General features: G+C 40.3%; 1 protein-coding gene across 12 annotated transcripts in view; it reads right to left on the bottom strand.

Annotated features, from left to right (window-relative positions):
• DMD (dystrophin) overlaps positions 1-23,217 on the bottom strand; it is a 1,873,751-nt gene that overhangs the window by 542,135 nt on the left and 1,308,399 nt on the right. For all 12 annotated transcript variants that reach the window (XM_075265063.1, XM_075265067.1, XM_075265060.1 and 9 more), the window contains one exon: positions 14,666-14,877. In XM_075265063.1, the coding sequence (XP_075121164.1) occupies positions 14,666-14,877 (212 nt within the window). The remainder of the gene's footprint in view (positions 1-14,665; positions 14,878-23,217) is intronic.

Raw genomic sequence — 23,217 nt, 5'->3', positions numbered from 1 at the left:
TGCAGCTCAGTCTTTTAGTCAATTCCCTTCAATACAATTCCCACCCTCCATGCATGAGACAGCAGGACTAGTACCAGAACCTAGGGGGCACTAAAATCTCCTCTATTGTCAATAAGAGATTAAGAACAATAAGCCCACCCTAATTCCAATGTTTGCTAGTACTTATGTTTGCTAGTATTTATCTAGCTAGGGAAGACCACAAGCATACATCTGGTAATTAGCAAGTTACACACAGCCAAAGTATCTATAGGGTTAAATTTCCCCCAATGCTTTAACCTACTCCACACACAAACACACGACTCAAATGGTATACATATAACTAGTAATGCAGCCTAACGGTCCGTTTCCCCGACCAAAGTCAGTTCATCAGAGGCTTTTTTATGCACATTGATAGTGCTAATGATATTTGTATAGCATTGAATTATAGCGTGTAGCCGCTTGTCGGCTGTGATGTATAGCCGCATTGGCGGCTGGTAATGCTTGTTACTTATACCAAACAAGCCCCACCCCTCTTGGTGACGTCAGAGTGGGCGTGCCCAATCAGATGACTCGCACCATACTATGTCACCTCTCCTATTGGTGCCCTGAGCTCCGGCTCAATGCCGCCACTCAAAATCACACCCAACAGGGTATAACAAAAACCCACCCCATATGGGGGCATAAACTAACAACGCACAAGCGTCATAGTAACCCCAGATATAATATCGCGGACCACCTCAAACAAGGTACAAATCCACACAGATAACCAAAAGCACCCAGTCCATTACCAGAGTAGAACCAATGGTGGAAGAAAACAAATAAAATACACCAAAATAAGGTATATAGGTAGAATAAAACTAATATAGAAAGGGGACCATTATGTTTGCATACACATCTATCTGAACCAGATGAATACATATATAGGTAGGTATATAAAAGATAGAAATAAATACCAATTCCAAGCATGCCTAATCCATATAGGTAAGTACGCACATGATGAAAAACAAATGGATGACTATTAATGTTAAAGGAGAGTACAAACACACTTGCACCAATCACTGACCAGGGAATCAGAATGCATACTATTCAAAGGAAGCTACTGTATGAAATCACTTCATTAAGCCCCCTAGGCTGCACCGTATCCAAGAGGAAGGTCCAACGGGCTTCTCTCTGTAGGACCTTTCGATCAAAGTCCCCCCCTCTCACAGATCTTGTGACCACTTCAATTCCTTGAAATTTGAGGTTAGAGACATCCCCCTCATGATATTCCCAGAGGTGTCTTGAAATTGGTGTAGGCTCTTTACGTAAGGTATCATTGATATGTTCCCTTATCCTCCTGCGGAACTCCCTTGTGGTTTTCCCCACATACTGGAGTGCGCAGGAGCAAGTAGCCAAATATACAACCCCAGTGGTCTTACAGTTAATGAATTGGCGAATGCAGAAATCCCTGCCAGTATTGGTGCACTTAAATTTACCTCCCCTCAAGATATGTTCACAGGCTCTACATGAACCACAAGGAAATGTACCCCTCGTTGTCCGGGCAATCTGGTCCAGCCACGTAGACTCCGTTCTCATGGGACTCAAGTGGCTATGGACCAATTTATCTCGTAAATTGGGACCCCTCCTAAATGTTATATTAGGACGCGGCCCAACCAACTCTCCAAGAAGCGGATCGGTACTCAAAATGCCCCAGGCGTCACTCAGAATCTTTTTAACACTCTCTGCCGCCTGATCATACGTTTCTATAATCCGCGTTTGTGTACATTTCTCCGTTACATAGTTTGATACCCGGGGATTCAGTAATGATGTACGGTCCACCGTGAAAGCATGATGGTAAGCTTTCTTCAAGACCCCATCAGGGTATCCACGTCTCCTAAACCTACCCTGTAGGTCCCTCGCCATCACCCTGAAATCGGAGATTTCCGAACAGTTTCTGCGTAGCCTAAGGTATTGACCTTTCGGGATACCAGCACGAAGTGGTGCCGGGTGACAACTATCCCACAGGAGCAATGAGTTCGTAGAAGTTGGTTTTCTGTGAACGGTCGTGCGTAATTGACCAGACGGTCCCTTACTAATGGTCAAGTCCAAGAAAATGATTTTATCAGCACTAATCTCGGACGTAAAGAATAGGCCTAGATCATTTTTATTCAACGCCCGGACCATGGAGAGAAATTCCTCCTCTGGTCCAATATTTTAGGGGATTTATTGGAGGAAGGACAGAGACCTTTGGGGGAGGGACCATTCACCCAGAGACGTCCACCATCCAAAAAAAGTCCTCCAATGAGTGACGAGGGGGCTGCTGACATTTTCCTAAGGGTGGTCACTGAACAGATCAATAAATTAAGGGCAGGAGATCTGTGAGAGGGGGGGACTTTGATCGAAAGGTCCTACAGAGAGAAGCCCGTTGGACCTTCCTCTTGGATACGGTGCAGCCTAGGGGGCTTAATGAAGTGATTTCATACAGTAGCTTCCTTTGAATAGTATGCATTCTGATTCCCTGGTCAGTGATTGGTGCAAGTGTGTTTGTACTCTCCTTTAACATTAACCGGTTAAGGACCAGGCCCAAAAGTATGTTAAAGACCAGGCCTTTTTTTTTCAAAACTGACATGTGTCACTTTAAATGGCAATAACTTTGAGACGGTTTAACTTACACAAATGATTTTGAGACTGTTTTTTTCGTAACACATTATACTTCATGTTAGTGGTAAATATTAATCAATATTTTTGTATTTATTTATAAAAAAAACTAGGAAATTTGATGGAAATTTGGAAAAAATTGCAATTTTCAAAATGTGAAATTCTCTGCTTTTCAGGCAGATAGTCATACCACCCAAATACATGAATAAATATTATCTCCCATATCTCTGCTTTATATCGGCATCATCTTTTGATTGTCTTTTTATTTATTTTGGACGTTACAAGGCTTACAAGTGTAACAGCGATTTTCTAGATTTGCTAGAAAATTCTCCAAACCAATTTTTTAGGGACCGCTTCAGTTCTGTAAGGAACTATAAAGGCCTGTATAATAGAAACCCCCATAAATCACCCCATTTTCAAAACTACACCCCTCAAATTATTCAAAACAGCATTTGGGATGTTTGTTAACCCTTTAAGTTTTTCATAAGAATAAACATAATATGGAAGTGAAATTTAGACATTTCATTTTTTTTCATTAATACATTCATTTAGACCTAAAATTAACACATTCACAAAGGGTTAAAGGAGAAAATGCATCTCACATTTTGTTATGCAATTTCTCCCGTACATAGAAATACCCCACATGTGGGCGTAAACTGATTTTTTGGGCACACGGCAGTGCATGGAAGGGAAGGAGCGACACTGGGGGTGTGAACAGCAGATTTTGCTGGAATAATTTTCAGGCACCATGCCTCATTTGCAGAGCCCCTAGAGTACCAAAACAATGGAAACCCTCCAAAAGTGACCCCATTTTAGAATCTACACCCCTCACAGAATTCATCAAGGGGTATAGTCAGCATTTTGACCCTACAGTTGTTTCACAGATTTTACTAACATTGGGATGTGTAAATGAAAAATTACTAAAATGTCACTTTATCCCCAAAGTTTTAATTTTCACAAGGGGTTAAAGGAGTAAAAGCCCCCCACAGTTTGTTAAACAATTTCTCCTGAACACGGCAATACCCCATGTGTGGCCATATTCTGCTGTATGGGGACATGGCGGGGCTTGGAATGGAAAGAGCGCTATTTGGCTTTTGGATGGCAGATTTTGCTGGAATAATTTTAGGTGCCATGTCGCATTAGCAGAGCCCCTAGAGTACCAATACAGTGGAAACCCCCTAAAAGTGACCCCATTTGGGAAACTACACCCCCCACAGAACATATCAAAGGGTAGAGTGAGCATTTTGACCCTACAGCTGTTTCACAGATTTTATTAACATTGGGCCATGAAAATGAAAAATTACTTTTTTTCCAATAAACTGTCAATTTAGCCCCACATTTTTCATTTTCACAAGAGGATAAAGGGGAAAAAGCTCCATAAAGTTCGTTAAACAATTTCTCCTGAACACAGAAATGCCCCATATGGGGTCATAATCTGCTGTATGGGAACATGGCGGGGCTCAGAATGGAAAGAGGGCTATTTGGCTTTTGAAGGACAGATTTTGCTGGAATATTTTTCAAGTCCCATGTCGCATTTGCAGAGCCCCTAAAGTATCAATATAGTGGAAACCCCCTAAAAGTGACCCCATTTTGGAAACTACACCCCTCATAGAATTTATCTAGGGGTTTGGTGAGCATTTTGGCCTCACAGCTGTTTCACAGATTTTATTAACATTGGGACGTAAAAATGAAAAATTACTTTTTTTTCACAATGAATCGTCCATTTAGCGCCATATTTTTAATTTTGCAAGTAGTTAAAGAATTAAAAGCCCCCCACAGTTTGTTACACAATTTCTCCTGAACACGGCAATACCCCATATGTGGCCATAATCTGCTGTATGGGTACATGATGGGGCTCAGAATGGAAAGAGCGCTATTTGGATTTTGGAGGGCAGATGTGGCTGGAATAGTTTTCAGGTGCCATGTCGCATTTGCTGAGCCCCTAAAGTACCAATACAATGGAAACCCCTCAAAAGTGACCCCATTTTATAAACTACACCTGTCAAGGAATGAATCAAGGGGTATTATCATTTTGTGCCTAAAATGCTTCCAAAAAATGAATGTCCAAAATGAAAATTGAAATTTTGAAAGAAATATGCCATTTCGGTGCCCAATACGTTGCACCCACTTTGTGTTGTCAGAGACCTGCACTCCTAAAACTATTAAGGGGCCATCCCGAGGGGCAAAAAATGATATATGTGGGTGTAAACTGCTGCTTGGGCACACAGCAGGGCTCAGAAGGGAAGGAGCACTGCGCTTTTTAGCTTTTGGGGTACAGATTTAGAGGGACTTTCTGGGGGCCATGTTCCTATTGGAGAGACCTGGAGGTAACTGTAAACCCCATTTTGTAGGGGCAAGTTTAGGGTCTCTGCAAAAGTGTCATGGCATCCAAAAACCAAACCATCTGTGCTCCAAAAAACCCAATAACCCTTCTGTGTCCGTCTGTGCCCTAATATCAGTTTATAACCACTTATGACATTACGTACGTTATCCCGGGTACACCAGTGTCATACATGTGCCCTAATATCAGTTTATACCCACATATGACATTACGTCCGTTATCCCGGGTACACCAGTGTCATACATGTGGCATAAACTGTAGTTTGGGCACACAGCAGGGCGCAGAAGGGAAGGAGCGCTATTTTGGTTTTTGGTGCACAGTTTGGTTTTTGGACGTCACTTTTGCAAAGCCCCTGAATTGTCAATAAAGTGGAATCTGCAGACATGTCACCCTATTTTGGACACTAGCCCACTGATGGGATTTATCAAATGGCGTAGCGAGAATTTTTAACCCTTGAGTGTTGCATTTATTTAGTTTCCAGAAATGAAATCGCAACTGATAATGAGAAGTTAAAAATGAAAAATTTCCAGAGATTCGCCATTTCAGTACCCGATATGTTGTGCCCGACTTATGTCAGCAGAGACACTCCAAAAACTGGTAAGCGGGTATCCCGGGCACAACAGCTTTCAGAGCGTTCATCTCTGATACAAGGCGGGCACAACATATTACGCACTGAAATGACGGATTCCTGGAAAAATGGTCATTTTCAGTTCTCACAATCATCTGCGTATTCATTTATGGATAATAAGTTATAGCAAAACTTGGGGGCTAAAAATGCTCTCTGTACCCCTGGATAAATCCTTCAGGGGTGTAGTTTCCAAAATAAGGTCACATATCAGGGGATTCCACTTTACTGGCGTTTCAGCTCTGCAAAGGTGTCATGGCATCCAAAAACCAAACCGTCTGGGCTCCAAAAACCCAATAACCCTTCTTCCCTTCTGTGTCCGGCTGTGCCCTAATATCAGTTTATTCCCACATATGACATTACGTCCGTTATCCCGGGTACACCAGTGTCATACATGTGTCAAACATGTGTCATAAACTGCAGTTTGGGCGCACAGCAGGGCGCAGAAGGGAAGGAGCGCGATGAGGCTTTTGGAGTACAGATTCAGATGTCATGTTTGTAGAGCCTGTAAGGTACCAGAAAAGTGGATTCCCCAAAGGAGTGACCCCATTTTGAAAACTGCACCCCTCAAAGAATTTATCAGGGGGTGTAGTGAGTATTAGTATCCCAGACGTGACTGCACGGCGGATGGCGAAGAGGGAATATATAAGCGGTGCGGAGAACATTGCAGACACCAAATTCCCTACTATGTCCCAGTAGCTCCTATGATTGGGGGAGTCACTCTGGGGGTCACTTTGGGGGTCACTTCTGGTGTCTGTTCCCTCATAAGCTGTAAATCTGGGGTGTCCACTGATATTCGCTCACACCGCTTATATATTCCCTTCCTGACGCCGCCAGTTGTATTCTAATGATTTGGCGATTTTGCGTGATTTTGTCTTCACATTGCTAGATGCTATATTTTCTTTATTCTTTTGGTGACGCGGCCATATAAGGGCTTGTTGTTTGCGGGATGTGATGTATTTTGTAATGACACCATTTTTGGGTGCCTACAACATACTGAATACATTTTATTAACTCTTTCTTGCTGGATTTAAAAAAAAAAAAAAAAAAAAAATCAATCCTGGCATTGAGTTGTACCCTTTAAATTTTGCGCCATGCAGCGTACAGTATAAGTAACATGTAGCCTTTATTCTGCGGGTCGGTACGGTTATGGCGATACCTCATTTATAGTATTTTTTTATGCGATACTAATTCTGCAGAACAAAAACACATTTGGGGACATAAATCAGTGATTTTTGCATCGCCATCTTCTGAGAGGCGTAACATTTTTATTTTTCGGTTGACAGTGTTGGTTGAGGGCTTATTTTTTGCGGGACAACCTGCGCTTTTTATTGGTACTATTGTGGGGTGCATATGATTTTTTGATCACTTTTTATAGCATATTTTGTAAGGTGATATGGTGAAAAATCATTACTTCCGGCGGGTTTTTTCCGTTTTTTTTTTCAGATGTACACCGTATACATTAAATATTATTTCAGTTTTATTGTACAGGTTGTTACGGACGCGGCGATACCAAATATGCATTGTTTTTATTAATTTTTAGTACTTTTTTTATATAATTCATTTTGTATAGAGAAAAAGGGATTTTTGGGCTTTATAACTTTATTACTTTTTTCATACACTTTATTTTTTTTTTACTTTTTTTTTTTTTACTTTTTCATGTGTCCATTTAGGACACTTGAATCAGTTGATGCTTTGATGAAAGCATCAACTGATTCTGTATAGTAGCTTGCAGGACACGAGCAGGACATGAGCCTGCTCGTGTCCTGTAAGCTGCAGAGGAAGTGAGACACATCGCTCACTTCCTCCACCGCCTGGCAGGATCACCAGGTATGTGGGGCTCCGGTAGTCTGGGGTCACTGGCCAGACCCCAGACTACCTTCTACTGACATCGGCACCCCCCGATCTCGCCGCGGGGGGTGCCGATCAGCTTCAATCTGCGGCGGATCCCTTTCGATCGCGCCGTGATGTTTCATGGCACGATCGAAAGGGTTAAAACGTTCAGTCGGAACTGAGTCCGACTGAACGTTGTTGAGGGGGTGGTTAGGTGTTAGTAACACCTAACCCCTGCCCTCCCCCCGCCCCACCCCCTGCCTAGTGAGTCTCTGAAGACCGGCCGTAAATTTACTATCGGCTGGTCTTAGAGACCAGGACTGCTGGCCGTAAATTTACGGCCAGCGGTCCTTAACCGGTTAATAGTCATCCATTTGTTTTTCATCATGTGCATACTTACCTATATGGATTAGGCATGCTTGGAATTGGTATTTATTTCTATCTTTTATATACCTACCTATGTATGTATTCATCTGGTTCAGATAGATGTGTATGCAAACATAATGGTCCCCTTTCTATATTAGTTTTATTCTACCTATATACCTTATTTTGGTGTATTTTATTTGTTTTCTTCCACCATTGGTTCTACTCTGGTAATGGACTGGGTGCTTTTGGTTATCTGTGTGGATTTGTACCTTGTTTGAGGTGGTCCGCGATATTATATCTGGGGTTACTATGACGCTTGTGCGTTGTTAGTTTACGCCCCCATATGGGGTGGGTTTTTGTTATACCCTGTTGGGTGTGATTTTGAGTGGCGGCATTGAGCCGGAGCTCAGGGCACCAATAGGAGAGGTGACATAGTATGGTGCGAGTCATCTGATTGGGCACGCCCACTCTGACGTCACCAAGAGGGGTGGGGCTTGTTTGGTATAAGTAACAAGCATTACCAGCCGCCAATGCGGCTATACATCACAGCCGACAAGCGGCTACACGCTATAATTCAATGCTATACAAATATCATTAGCACTATCAATGTGCATAAAAAAGCCTCTGATGAACTGACTTTGGTCGGGGAAACGGACCGTTAGGCTGCATTACTAGTTATATGTATACCATTTGAGTCGTGTGTTTGTGTGTGGAGTAGGTTAAAGCATTGGGGGAAATTTAACCCTATAGATACTTTGGCTGTGTGTAACTTGCTAATTACCAGATGTATGCTTGTGGTCTTCCCTAGCTAGATAAATACTAGCAAACATAAGTACTAGCAAACATTGGAATTAGGGTGGGCTTATTGTTCTTAATCTCTTATTGACAATAGAGGAGATTTTAGTGCCCCCTAGGTTCTGGTACTAGTCCTGCTGTCTCATGCATGGAGGGTGGGAATTGTATTGAAGGGAATTGACTAAAAGACTGAGCTGCATCTGTAGGTTGACACAGTATCTAATACAGCCATTAGAATATTACCCTACTCTACTGTTGTTTCAATATCCCCTTTATATGGACGGTAGTTTATTATGCCGTTCTGAACTTTTAAAATACATTAATAAAAGTTGAGTTTTAATGGTGAAACTAGGGGTTATTCCTCACTGCGTGATCGAAAGCAACTAGTACATTTTCTTCTACAATACACAGCAGCAAAATGTGCAACAGGGCTAGAGAACCCTAGGAGTAGGGGAAGTAGAACAAAGTTAAGTCAAATTTAATCAATTACAGGGGTGTAGTAGGGGAACCTTCCAGAAATCATAGATAGGAGTGATGGAGAATATCTGTGCTGTGTGAGCTAGACTGCGGCAGTAATATAGACAATGGACAGTTGACTTTTTTCACTGCCAGTAATCTAATTTTGTCCAAGTCTGTTTTGCAGTAGAGCAGTTTCATCTGTGATTGTCCACAGAGTGTCTCATATTGTTTTTACTGATGAAGTCTGTCCTGTCAGTAAGAAAAAAAACCTTTTCTAAATGGCTTTTTTCAGGAAGAGTTTTTTTTTTTCCAATAAATACATACAAACTGCCTTTCTAATGGCAAAACACTAAGTCTGCCAACACTAATCTGAAAAATCACTCTTTTTTTTAAAGAAAGTGTATTGGCTCACCTAATAATCAGTGTGACACAGTCTGATAGTGTGAAAAATCTCAGTTGGTTAAAGGTGATTGTTACATCTCGACTGTGGCTTCTGAATAGGGCTGCCATTGTCTCCCAGTATCACGTTCCATTAACTGTACTGCTCATGCTCCCTGCTACTCCTAAACAACTGGACATCATCTTTTTCGGCCGGTCCATCACATTATTCCATGCTGTACTGCCACATATGTTGCCACATCTACCACCACTGCCACTACTCAACCAGACATGTCCTGCGGCCTGGTCCATCACATCTCAGTATTCTATAGTGTTGGTGCTACAGTGTTGCCATAAAATAAAAATTAAAGTTATATTGGAGAAGTTCCTCATGTCAAAAAAATCCCTGTGTCATTGCATCTTTCAATGCCAATGCTATTTTGAATTCAAATTTGCTTCCATTAATGGATAATTTTTGAGGGCTTTTTGTTTTGGAAAGCCGTTTCTTCTTTGTCTCCCAAATAACAAGCCTGTAGCACTTAAAAGTCATCAAAACAGGCTCATTTTTCTATAAAACCATTGCTTCTCTCAATATAACCAATGTGTGTATCTAAGAAAAAACCCTCAAGCAGCTTTTCTCGGAAAAAAAAAAAATCAGTAAAGTTTTGGAGCATATTAAATAGAGATGGAAGAAATGATTTGTTCCGAGCCAGGTTCATCCTGAATATTCTAAATTGTTCACTTTTTAATAAAACCAAACAATTGGGGATTCATCTCAGATGAACTAAAATGCCCACTGCAACATGCACTGCGGTAATTTATTATACTCTGGGGTCTCTTCAGGTAGAGGCCTAAGGAAGGTGAAATAAAAGAAAAAAAGTTTCATATTCATCTTCCTTCACTTCTTTTGGACCTCAAGTCATGATGTCGTAACTAGAGATGAGCGAACACTGTTCGGATCAGCCGATCCGAACAGCACGCTCCCATAGAAATGAATGGAAGCACCTGGCACGCAGACTTTGCCGGCAGCCGGCCGCTTAACCCCGTGCGTGCTGGCCGCTTCCATTCATTTCTATGGGAGTGTGCTGTGAGCGTGCTGTTCGGAATGGCTGTTCCGAACAGTGTTCGCTCATCTCTAGTCGTAACGCTTGCTGTGCACATGTAACCGATGGGGTCCAATCACAAACGTCAGCACTGACCCTAAGGGTAAGACGTCACCAGGAAAGCACCAGATGCCGTGAGGCGGCCCAAAAGAGGTGAGGGAAGGTGAGTATAATAATTTCACTTCTGGTTCGTACTGAACTTGTTCAAGCCAAAACAAGCCAGGGACCTGCGCCACCAGAACTCAAAACTAAACAAATCTTGGGAGGTTCGCCATTCTCTAGTTTAAATGTTAGAATACATAAAAGGGAGTAGCTGTGCAGTGTATGGTTAAACTAGGAGTTTGTATCCACTGCTTAACATCCGTTTTTCCATAGACATACATGTTTCTTTCACTTTGACATAACTTTGGCTGTGTTTGCTTTGGAGAAGATGAAATTGGATAGATAGGTTCCTAGGAACCCTGACAGTGTCATACACCATGTTTTAAACCAATTTAAGCTGTTTACAACAAACTCGTTTCGACCCGGAAAAAACTTAGTGTTACACCCTAGGATAACCACAGTCAACATGTCGACTGTGATAAATTATGTTCAACATGTTACTTATTCATTCTCCCCTACAAATACAACTGCAAAATACAATCCCTCAAATAACTACTGTATGTTAACAGAAAAATGTAAAAGGTATGGCTCCTGGCTGTGCAAAATATAGCTGCGTCCTGAAGGTTTCAAAATAGGCTATGTCCTTAAGGGGTTAAAATGTAAACTTTAAAAGGGTGTACAAAGATAATTATATTGTATACTTCCAGTCCATTGTAACACAGCGCAACATGTAATATGAGTGCTCTGATGTATAAAAATTCAATTCTACCAAGGATTGTAAAAACATAGCGACATGCAACTTGCATTAAGTAACATTACACTTGACATTGTGAAGATGTAGTACTATGGCCGTGGTGAAGTTTTCTAGAAATATGAGAAAGATACAAAGCACTTTCTTCAGACAAAACGCATATGGATGGAATATTTAATCTCTATTTACAGGGCGTTTTAGGATTTTAACCCTGTTGACTTCACCACAGCCTGCAGCCATACACCGTGCAGTGGCCGTGAATACTACTGCAGCTCTTTTCCATTGAAGACAATGACAGCAGTACTGCAGGCCCCTGCATGGTATGTTGAGTTGACTTATTTTCGCCACTGATGTTGCCCCTCAATCAGCTGATCAGTGCAGGGTCTTTAATATATAAAATCTTAAAGGGAGTCTACTACCTGCAAGATCACTACTAAACCACTTATCTGCTCTTTTAGAGGCTGTAGCGAATATACTCTTTTTTTGCTTAAGGCTAAGGCTCCACGGGATGTCCCACACCAAAAAAAATGGGAAAAATGTGGGAAAAAACACAGCGGCAATACATAGCGGTTCTTCCCGCAGCGCTTTAGACAGAAAGTTTGCTGAGTTTTCCTCTGCATTCTTTCTGTTACAACTCCAAACGCCAGCGTTTCCATAGGTATAATTGACATGCTGCGATTTCCAAAACCCGCACCGGTTTTGGAAATCACGATGTGTCCACACCACAGTTTTTACCGCAAAGTGGGCGTGGGAATTGCTAGAATCCCATCCACTTTGCCTTAACTGTAAAACGCCACAATTTTCCCCACAGCGTTTCGGTCCCATAGGGCCCCGGCCTTAAAGTGCAATCCTACTGTGAAGAAAAAGATCTTTAGATATGTATGAAGAGGAGCTATTCAGTGCACCCTTAACACCTGTGTTTGCATCCAGCCCATCTCCCTACCATAAAGATTGTGCAATACCCACAGATGAACCAGTGCAAAAAGTACATTATTTTTCCTTAATTACAAAAAGTAGGCATGTGCCCTATGTCATTACATGGTGCTACAACAGCATATAAATAGCCTATAAACATATCCATGTAATATACCTAGTAGTTGCAAAGTATTTCATTTGCCTTCAGTGCCTGTATATCAAGTATTTACAACTTGCCATAAAGCAGGAGGCCTAAATGTCACATTCCTAGTTTATTAATATTACAAAGCTGGAAATACACGGATAAAAAACATGTCAAGGCACACGTGGTTAGAAATGAAAACCCACATTGATGTTATTGTAAGAATTATATACCAATACACCTGACTATTGACAGCAATGGCTCACACGTGGGCTATAGAATATTGTGTGTCTTATTCTTATTTTTTAATTGCTTGCTTGCTAATGGAGGAAATGTATCACTATCCTCATAGAGTGCATTTATTCTAATGTCTATCTCTTCCCCAATGGAGATTAACTTACAGTAACAGGTTTAAGGAGGACAAATTATGGTAATTAGGGTCATAATTAAAAAATATACCATGTAAGCACTGCGGAGGCTCATCATCAGTAAATTGCCCAAATGGAATAACACGCAGACAGAAGAACAAGCACAGCAGAATCTGCAACTAAAGAGATGCTGTTTTTTTTTTTATTTTTTTTTTTATTTTTTTCGTTTTAAAATGGAATGTGTCATACCCCTTATTATACGGTACTTGGAAGAAAACATACAGAATAAATAATGCAGAGAAATCTCATTGCATGTCAGATTTCCAATGACAAAATAGGGTTGAATTTATAACAAAGCATTCTACGCTTAGTCTTTTGGAGAGGTTTCATTGCACTATGGCACTACATTCCCTTGTTTGCAGAGGATAATATTTTTATGCAGAACTTTCCAATGTTCAGTTTCAGGAGTGATAGGCACTCTACCACTCCTCTCTACAACAAAGTATATCCTACCCCTTCCTGCGTTCATGTAATATTACAGCCTTACTGATATCCCTCAGATAGCTTGTTGTGAGGAGGGGAGAAAGGGGCGTTGGCCACCATTGGAAATTGCAAAAAAACCATATTACTCCACCAACACCAACAGTCTCTTCTCTTTGCTGATTCCATAACTAGCAATAGCACAATAATATACATTGCACATTGTAACTCTTCCTGCTGTTACTGGCCACTAGGGTTGAGCCGATCTTGACTTTTCAGGATCGATTTTAACATCCGATTTCCGATCATTTTTCATTCGAACTCGATCTCGATCCCAATGCAAGTCAATGGGATTTTTTTTATTAATCGGAAATTGGATTTTAAAAGCAATCCTATTCACTATACAGCATAGAATCTAACAATTGTTAGAATCCACACTGTGTAGTGAATCACTAAGTAGCCAGAGGATTTTTTTTTAATCCTCTGGCTACTTAGTCCCCCCTGCTGTCCACTTACCTCCAGAGATGGCTGGTCCGGTGCCCGGTGCCTTCATTCTTTGCCTCGCTGCCGCTGCACGCTGCTCTTCTCCCTTCGCTGCCCCCTCCCTGCCAGGTTAGGAGAGTGTGGGCGGGTTAGGAGAGTGTGGGCGGGTACTGGGAGGGGAGACGTCACGTCTCCCCGCCCTGTACCCGCCCACACTCTCCTAAGTCACAAGCCCCACCTACCTAGCACTTTAAACACAAACCTGGGAGGCGGGGCAGCAAGGCAAGAAGAAGGGGGGCACCAGAGCAGCCATCTCTAGAGGTATGTAGCTGCTAGAGATGTTTAGTTTAGCCTCCCATTCGAATGAATTGAGCCAGCCGGCGCACAGGGGATTAAGGCTGTGTGCCGGCTGCTTCCATTCATTCCTATGGAACTGCAGCGGAGCCTTCACACTGAGTATACAGTGTATACTCAGTGTGAAGGCTAAGCAAAGCATTGTGGGAAAAGATCACCGATCTCGATCCCACATAAAAAGATCATGTTCGGAATTCTGATGGCGATCGTGAAATTTTCTCGATCGCCGATCGGAATCCGATCTTTTCCGAACACGATCTCTCAACCCTACTGGCCACACAAGAAGGCTTTGTGACCACAGATAGTGTATGTCCGCTATGCACCTATTGAAAATAAGTAACATATATATGTTTGCAATACATCTAATATTTGCCTAATAATCATTACGTATAAAACCTATAGTCACAAATGTTTATCTCATTTTTGTATTTCGATTACAATTGTGTATGTGAAATCCGTTTGTCATAAGCATTCTCAGACATCACGGTTGTGTCACTTGACATATGTAAAGTTGCAGAAAGCTGTGAAGACATAAAAGATTTCTCAGTACAGACCTTTAGATCTGAATTTTGTTTTTTCAGTGATTCAACTGTATATGATATCTCCTTCCACGAGTCAATATGTGCTTTTGCCTTCTCCAGGACCTGGTCGGCCTCATGTCGGGCATCATGCCACTGGGTGGAATCCTTCAGCATTTCCTGAAGCTGCTGTCTTCTATTATGGAGGCGGCAATGTACTTCCTCCCACTGATTTTGGATTTTTTCAACTGTTAAACAGAAATGACAAAAAATAGGATAAACTCATAATAGATGTTCGCAACTTACATAACTACAGTACATACAATGAACCATCACTATATTCCGCGTTATCCTGTATAATCGTCACACTAAGTGAAATACATTAACAATCCCACTTTATTTAAAAGGAAAGTATCATCATATAATATCCTATTTATTGAAGGTTTTGATTTTTTTTTGTTCAAAATATTTTAAAGAATGTAAAATGAATGCTGGATTCCTCCCTATATAACAGAGCATTGCACTTTCCGCAATAGGTAATATCTACAATCCACACTCTTCATTTCCATTTCCAATTATCCTTTGTTCACATCACAGAGCATGTTTAGAAAAAAATGTAATGGATGTTGTGAAGAGGTAAACTGTTTTCTGTTATGTTTCCATGTGATTTCTTCTTTGTAACCTTAGTGGTGGTACAGGAGTCCCCAGGTCTGGTAATATCTCTGTGTGAATGTTCTATTACTGCTTCTTATTTCTTTCTTTCCTCATTAGGCTGGCCACCTAATGCTCTATTTTCCTACTATTTCTTGTCTTACCCTCTGGGAACCATATACTAACACTAAGGAACTGTTCACATTAACATGGATTTATAAAGTGTTTTTTTGCATATTTACCTGCAGTAGTGGCGTTGCACTGGGGTGTGCCTGCCCTGATCTTATAAGAGGCAAGTCTGCAGCAACTCCAGGGTTTTATAGGGAAAACTGCAGAGGATTATGGGAAATGTCTAAGGTATAAAATGATTCCAATTCCCAGAAAGCTGGGTATGTGTGTGTTGGTGAAGTTCACATGGTGAATAGCTTGTGAGATTACAGCAGCCTGAGGTACAAGGTGTTTGTTGTATACACTATGGAAATTTTCTGAAGAATTATTTTTTTTGTTAAAACTGGACTTCCTGAAATAAACTCCTTGGATTCTTTTCATCAATCAAGGTCCGATTGTTTTTTGAAAAATCCCATGCTTCACAGATGTCATTAAACATCTTCACTGTACTGGTTCCTATGATCCATATGACCGCTTTAGGTGGGTTGCACACAGCCATGCTGGTGTCATCTGTATGCGGCCCATACACTGACCATGCTTCCGCAGAATAGGAACCACAGAAGTACAGCCGCACAATCGGATAGAAATAGGACTTGTTTCATATTTTGCGGCCCGGACCGTCGGCCCGCACGCAGGACCATGTAATTCACAGTCATGTACCCTGGCCCACAGAAATGAATGGGTCAGTGTGGTATCTGAGGAAAACCCAGATAGCACACGGGCATGTGCAAGGGGCTTAAAAGCATAGCCCTGAATGTTGTTAAGGAAGATCTTTTCCCTTTATGTAAAGACAATAGAAAACTCCATATTTCTTTTTTTTTTTTTTCTAACTTCTATTATTACATTTTTCAAAGGACCAAAGTTTTAATCAGAAATAATACATTAGCATAAAAGTCATCATTGCATCTCACAGCATCGCCATCATAATCAAGTTATCTTCACCACATAATCTCGCATGCGAAGGAAAAACAAAGGGTATAGGGGAAGAGAGGAGGGGAAGGAACAAGGGTAAGGAGTGAAAACAGGAGATGATACATAAACAAGTCACAGGTACAGAATAATATACCATGATCTGATTCAGCATGCAGTATAAACCCATATTAAATACTAGCCAATACATAAAAATGAGCACAATCTAACAAAAAACTGAAAACCTTTTCTGCCTGAAGAGGTCAGTTTAAATTAAGAAATATAATAAGGTCTCATCTATCATGATGTGGAATCATTATCAATTGAGATATGTTCTAGTCATTTGTTAGAAACATGTCAATATTGGCCTGCTAATTCGACAGGAGTATCCAGTCCATTAAAGCCATTTACACCAATATGTACCGAATGTTCTTGTAGTTTCTAAGCAACAGGTAATAAGGTCTTTCAAAATACAGTCATTGTGAAGAGAATGAAATATTTCAGGTAATGTAGGAATATGTATACTCTTTCAATTTTAAGTTATACAGATTCTCATTACAGTCAAAGTATGGAACATGATACAAAGATCCTCAGCAGATAGATCAGCTATATCCATAGACAAAAGAAGGAACTAGGGCTCCAAGGAAAGGGGTATCCCACTATATTAAGTATTGTAGCATAGAGTAGATTTGTGTCTAAAGGTGATTATCAAAGGGCATACCCATCATATGGGAAGAAGCATGCCCTTGGCAAATGTATGCCTCATCATACATCTGAGACAGTAGGGGAAATAGCTGATAAGCCTCTCAGAGTATAATACCATCTGTACAATAGTTTATTGCATGACATCAGGTTTTAAATTGCTTAAATAAAGGCTAAGTTTTAGTTTTAAGGACTTGTCTGTGAATTTTCTAGATATTTCTAAGGGTGCATTCACACGGAGTAACGTGCTGCGTGACCTGGCACGTATACGCCGTGTGAGATTTTGAGCGTCGTATACACTCCCATTGATTTCAATGGGAGCCTGGATCGTGTACGCTGCGTTATTTTGCGGCCGCAAAATCACGGCCGCAAAATAACGTGTTGTATACGAGACTAACTCCCATTGAAATCAATGGGAGCGTATACGGTGCTCAAAATCTCACACAGCGTATACGTGCCAGGTCACGCGGCACGTTACTCAGTGTGAATGCACCCTAAGTGTTACTACTCAATGTAGCATATTGTTAACAATTTTAAATGTAGCCATCCATTGATCTTCAATGAAAGTAAGCTGAAGGTCTTTTTCCAAACTGATTTGAAAACCTAGTTGGTGGGGTATGAGCTTGAGCTAATATAGCAGCTTTAGGTGACTGTTGAAGTATAATCTGTAACGTATATGGAAAATGTTTGCTTTTGTACCATGTTAGCCAGTGGGTAGGAAATATGGCATGACATGTCACATGGGTTCCTGGCATCCTACAGAAATCACTGAACTGAGACGGCCATAAAGACACTTTTTTATTTTATTTTTATAAATCAAAATTTTATAAATCAATTTCATAAATCAAAATTGGTGGTGAAGGGAACAAACTTTGCAATATAGTTTCTATCTGACTAATTTTGGTCTGTAGATAATCTCACAATAAAATCTATGGAGAAGGGAAGGAGTGAGATAACATATAAGGCTGTCTACAGTGATAAATGGACACCCTCTGCTTTAAGGGAGTTTGCTTCCTCCTCCTCTCTGTAGACTTCTATATTTTAATCAGTGGCAGAAGGAGGCAAATAAGTGAAGAAACAGGCACTTTTCTTTAGTAAAGTATACATAAAGTTTGTTCTCTTCAAATGTACTATGGATTCATGAAAAAATAAATAAAAGTTTAGTTATACTTTAATATGGAACGCAGAAACAAGAATTCTAATTAGGGAGAAAAGCTTTTAGCCTCAAGAACTTTTGACAATAGTAGATAGCAATATAAGTTCTAACTTTATTGTAATTGAGAAAATAAAAGACTGAACAATAATTTGTGTGCTTTATAGTTATGGTTTTATGATTTTGTGGTAACAGTCTTTGACATAAAGATATACGGGACCTCATCTTATTTATATTCAAATGAAATTTTCATACTGAATAAATGTTTCAATTAGTGGTGTGAAACTATAAATATTCCACAGATGAATTATTCATACATTTTTCCATCCAAAGTTCTTTATTAATTTTTACATCTTAATTTACTATTATAGACAATCTCTAATTAAATCCATATATTACACACTTGATTCCCACAGATTTTCAAACATACTGTACTTTCTTTACATTTTTAGCTAGTATACATATACATACAATTGTATTGAATACAACTTCTGTAATGTTAAATACTGTATTAAGAGAGGAAGAGTTCTTATTAATGTCAAAAGAATAACTTATACTATAGGTGCATAGCTAAAGTTACAAGTAGGCCAGAGACCGGGCTTACTTACCTTTGCATCTCTGCTACTGTATGTGGCACTACATTATATATATATATATATATATATATATATATATATATATATATATATATATATATATAATATCTCACCCATAGAAGCTGTGGGGGTTTTAACTTAACTCCCTTTAGAAATAAAAAGGAAGAATATAACAGCAATGGCCAATGAATTACCAATAGATGAATGTACTAATATGGTAATATAATGTGGAGAACTATGACGTTCTCAGAGGGTTTAGGCAATGGAAAATAATTCCAGTAATTCAGACCATATTTTCCCATATACTTAGCCAAGTCATATGCCCTAAATGGCTTTTTAACATTCATTTAGGAAAAGCTAGACAGTCATTCTGGTCTTCCTTTGGCATAACATTGTATTATACACGGCACACAGCAACTGCATAGAGGCTAGTATTTATTTTACTAACTAGCTTTTAGAAAGGCTATTTAAATAAATGTTGAACTTGATAAACATCAAGGGGACATCTCGACACGCCACATATTTTAGTGAACAATAGCTCATGTCATTGCTTCAAATCCACTGCTGCTGAAGGAATACACATTGCTTTGAAAATTGGTGTCAAGTTGCTCTGCAACGAACAATGCCCTTAAGTAAAAAATGTAAATGCAATAGACTGTTAATGTGGACATATACTATTCTAATTGAATGTATCCTGTACTGTGATCATGTAAACCATCCCTACTGCCTATGAAAGATGTTATTCATGAAGGAAAGCCTTGGGATGGGTCATGCACTGCTGAATTTTCTAATTCACATATCTGGTTACAGTAGAATTTAAAGATGACGCAATGGTTGTGTAATTGTAATATATTCAAATGTGTTATATTAAAATCTAATATTGTAGTAAAAAAAAAAAAGAGGTATTTATCTTATAGCTGATCACACCAGAAATATAAGCATGCAAAGTTTCAGAATTACTGCAAGGATACATGTACTTTTACATCAAAATTTTTAAAAGTTAAATAGGTTATCCACTTTCCATAAGTGATGGTCTGTGAGGGTCTGACACCTGGGACCCACAAATATATATCATACCGAGGCAGTGTGACTCTCACTGAACTGCTCACTTGCTGTATAAATTGGACCGCGGATTATACATACTTCAACGTGGTCCTATAGACTTCATTGGAAGAATGCTGCAGTACCTACACTCACCGCTAAAGTTTGTATAGCAAGCAGCACGGTGAGAACCAAAGCGCCTTGACACTAGAGATCTGTGGTGGTCTCAGGTGTCAGACCTCTGCAGATCTAATATTGGTGACCTATCCTAAGTGATATCCATGAAGCCCATGGACCAGACGAACCCCAAGACCACTGAGGAATTGGACAAGATAATAAGGCATTTCCTCCATTATTGTCACTTTCTCAAAGAGGTCAGCTGGAAGCCCCACCAGATCTTCAAGATGCTTCATCAACTATGTGAGTGATTTGATTGGTCTTGACTGACGAGACTTGACAACTGCTGCAGTCCTTCATGAGGCTTCAGCTTGCCATGGACCATCAGAGTCTCCAGTCCGTATTGATTTCAGCCTACATGCGCCTTGATGAGGCCTATATTACAATGCCAAGACCTTCCCAAGATGTTCAGTCTGAAACTATGCCCACTTTTCTCCCAAGCTTTTTCAGATCTTTTCTTAATGTGAGGTACCTCCCATTGGCCTTGGGATTCCCAATCTCCAGTATATACTGTTTTCTCAGACCTACTGATCTAGGCATGCCACACTTCTCTTATTTTGCTGGGTATACCCCTGACCTGCTAAATACTTAGTCCAAAATGTTATACCAGTAGGGCTCTTTTTCCCCACTCCCTGGGCACCTGCAATTATATCCATGGGCTCACTACTGTAAGTTACACCAGTGATCTTTCTCTCTTTAGTATTGTGCCTTTCATGTGGTAGAGATAAGCGAAGCCCATTTGTCCTTTTCCCTGCGGTCACTAGGGATAGCTATGCCCCCTGGCCTGTGTTATGTTCAAATGTTTACTGTTTTCTGTGTTTTCAACTTTCCTTGCCATGCGTGTAATCTCCTGGAATATAAAGGTACTTCCGTCCTCAGCCAAACGCCTTATTGTGCTACATTATGTACATCATGTTCCTCCAGGAGATGCACTAAGCTACTAAGTAAATATTAACAGATAAAAAAGGACAACAGATTAAAATAAAACTCCATATACTTTTTCTACACCATGTGATCTGTTTTATTTATCACACTTTAGTAACCAATATGTTTTTGGAATCTGCAGGTAAAATGAATATGCTTTATTTAGCTTTTTTTGGAATAACAAATGACAGTCATTCTTTTAAATAGTATGTTGGTTTTCATGAAAAGTTCTTGCTAGGCAGTCCTTTCTATGGCTGTATACGACTTTGTACATTTTCTGCTGCTAATAGCTCCATTATGGCCGAAAACATTTTGTGTTTAATCCAAGTGTATGGTAGACTTCTTATATTATTTGCTGTGAAATATTGTATAATTCTCTCAGAAAAAGCAGTTTGCAGATGTTTGGAGGCAGTGAGAAAAACAGCCCCTCCCCTCTTCATACACTGCGTGAAGATACCAGTGCCTCCTCCCTTCACTCACAGTAAATCCTTTTTAGACCAGGTTCACACCTGCAACTGGATTCGGTTTGGAGTTTTCATCCCAAATCTGTGCAGAGAGAAAAGTCCTGCAATGATTTTTCGAGTGGAAACTGGGCGTAAACCAAGCGGACCCCATCATAGTCTGTGGGGCTCATAGGTTTCCACAGGTAATTGCTTTTTATTGGGTTTGGGTTTCCATATTTTTGGTTCCCCCAAGCGGACCTAAAGAATGGATACCCGAAAACAAGTGTGATCCTAGCATAAGCCTGCAGTAACTAAGTACAGGACTTCCTTAGTAACATGGTGTGAACATCAAATTACAGTAGCTAGATAGGAGACACCTATGGCAGGAACTTTTGATTTTTTCTTATCAAACAGAAAACAGCAACATTATAAAATAAAGTACATTACACTGTGGTGTACCTTGTATTTTCCATTAAATGAAACTAAGTTGTCTGAAATATTAGTGACCATTAAGGAATTTCTGCCACCAGCTAACTAGGAATATTTCTATCTACTGTTTGAACATAAAAGGAATGGGTTGCCTTTCTTTTAGTATCTGCTGTATCAGGCATTAAGAAAACAGCTCACTAAATAGGTTTTTGCACATCCCAATGGAAACCAAGACATTGTAATTGATGTTTATAGTATATTGTAAACCATTTACTGGAGATAACATGTGTCTGGAGAACTGAGATTTTATATTTTATTTTCTTTGCATATTGAATTAATTGAAGGTTATGCGGATACATTACTGATACTTCTGATATCTGATTAATTCCATACAGTGTTTTTATTCATTGCTGTAAAGTTTATTTTTACTTTAGGGTTTAATAAACAAGTTTATATTATCCAGACTGTATCCACCAGGCACACATCACTCTGGGAAATGTAAGTTTAATATACAGTAGATGTGCTATGCAAATGTAACTGCATTTCATGCCATAGGCATTGCCTGTATACTCAAAGATTCTGCTATCAAAGGCTCTGCTTTAAATACATAAAAAGATACTGCAGAGATATTATTTAGCAATGTCCTTAGTTCAACTGTATAGAACAGTATAGGCCGAGGAGTTAACTGAGTGTAACATTACTAAACACTAGAGATGAGCGAACACTAAAATGTTCGAGGTTCGAAATTCGATTCGAACAGCCGCTCACTGTTCGAGTGTTCGAATGGGTTTCGAACCCCATTATAGTCTATGGGGAACATAAACTCGTTAAGAGGGAAACCCAAATTCGTGTCTGGAGGGTCACCAAGTCCACTATGACACCCCAGGAAATGATACCAACACCCTGGAATGACACTGGGACAGCAGGGGAAGCATGTCTGGGGGCATAAAAGTCACTTTATTTCATGGAAATCCCTGTCAGTTTGCGATTTTCGCAAGCTAACTTTTCCCCATAGAAATGCATTGGCCAGTGCTGATTGGCCAGAGTACGGAATTCGGCCAATCAGCGCTGGCTCTGCTGGAGGAGGCGGAGTCTAAGATCGCTCCACACCAGTCTCCATTCAGGTCCGACCTTAGACTCCGCCTCCTCCGGCAGAGCCAGCGCTGATTGGCCGAAGGCTGGCCAATGCATTCCTATGCGAATGCAGACTTAGCAGTGCTGAGTCAGTTTTGCTCAACTACACATCTGATGCACACTCGGCACTGCTACATCAGATGTAGCAATCTGATGTAGCAGAGCCGAGGGTGCACTAGAACCCCTGTGCAAACTCAGTTCACGCTAATAGAATGCATTGGCCAGCGCTGATTGGCCAATGCATTCTATTAGCCCGATGAA

Source organism: Leptodactylus fuscus, chromosome 2 (assembly GCF_031893055.1).
Source record: "Leptodactylus fuscus isolate aLepFus1 chromosome 2, aLepFus1.hap2, whole genome shotgun sequence".
Lineage (NCBI taxonomy): Eukaryota > Metazoa > Chordata > Amphibia > Anura > Leptodactylidae > Leptodactylus > Leptodactylus fuscus.
Note: the sequence above shows the minus strand (reverse complement) of the source record. Positions and strands in the feature narration are given on the sequence as shown.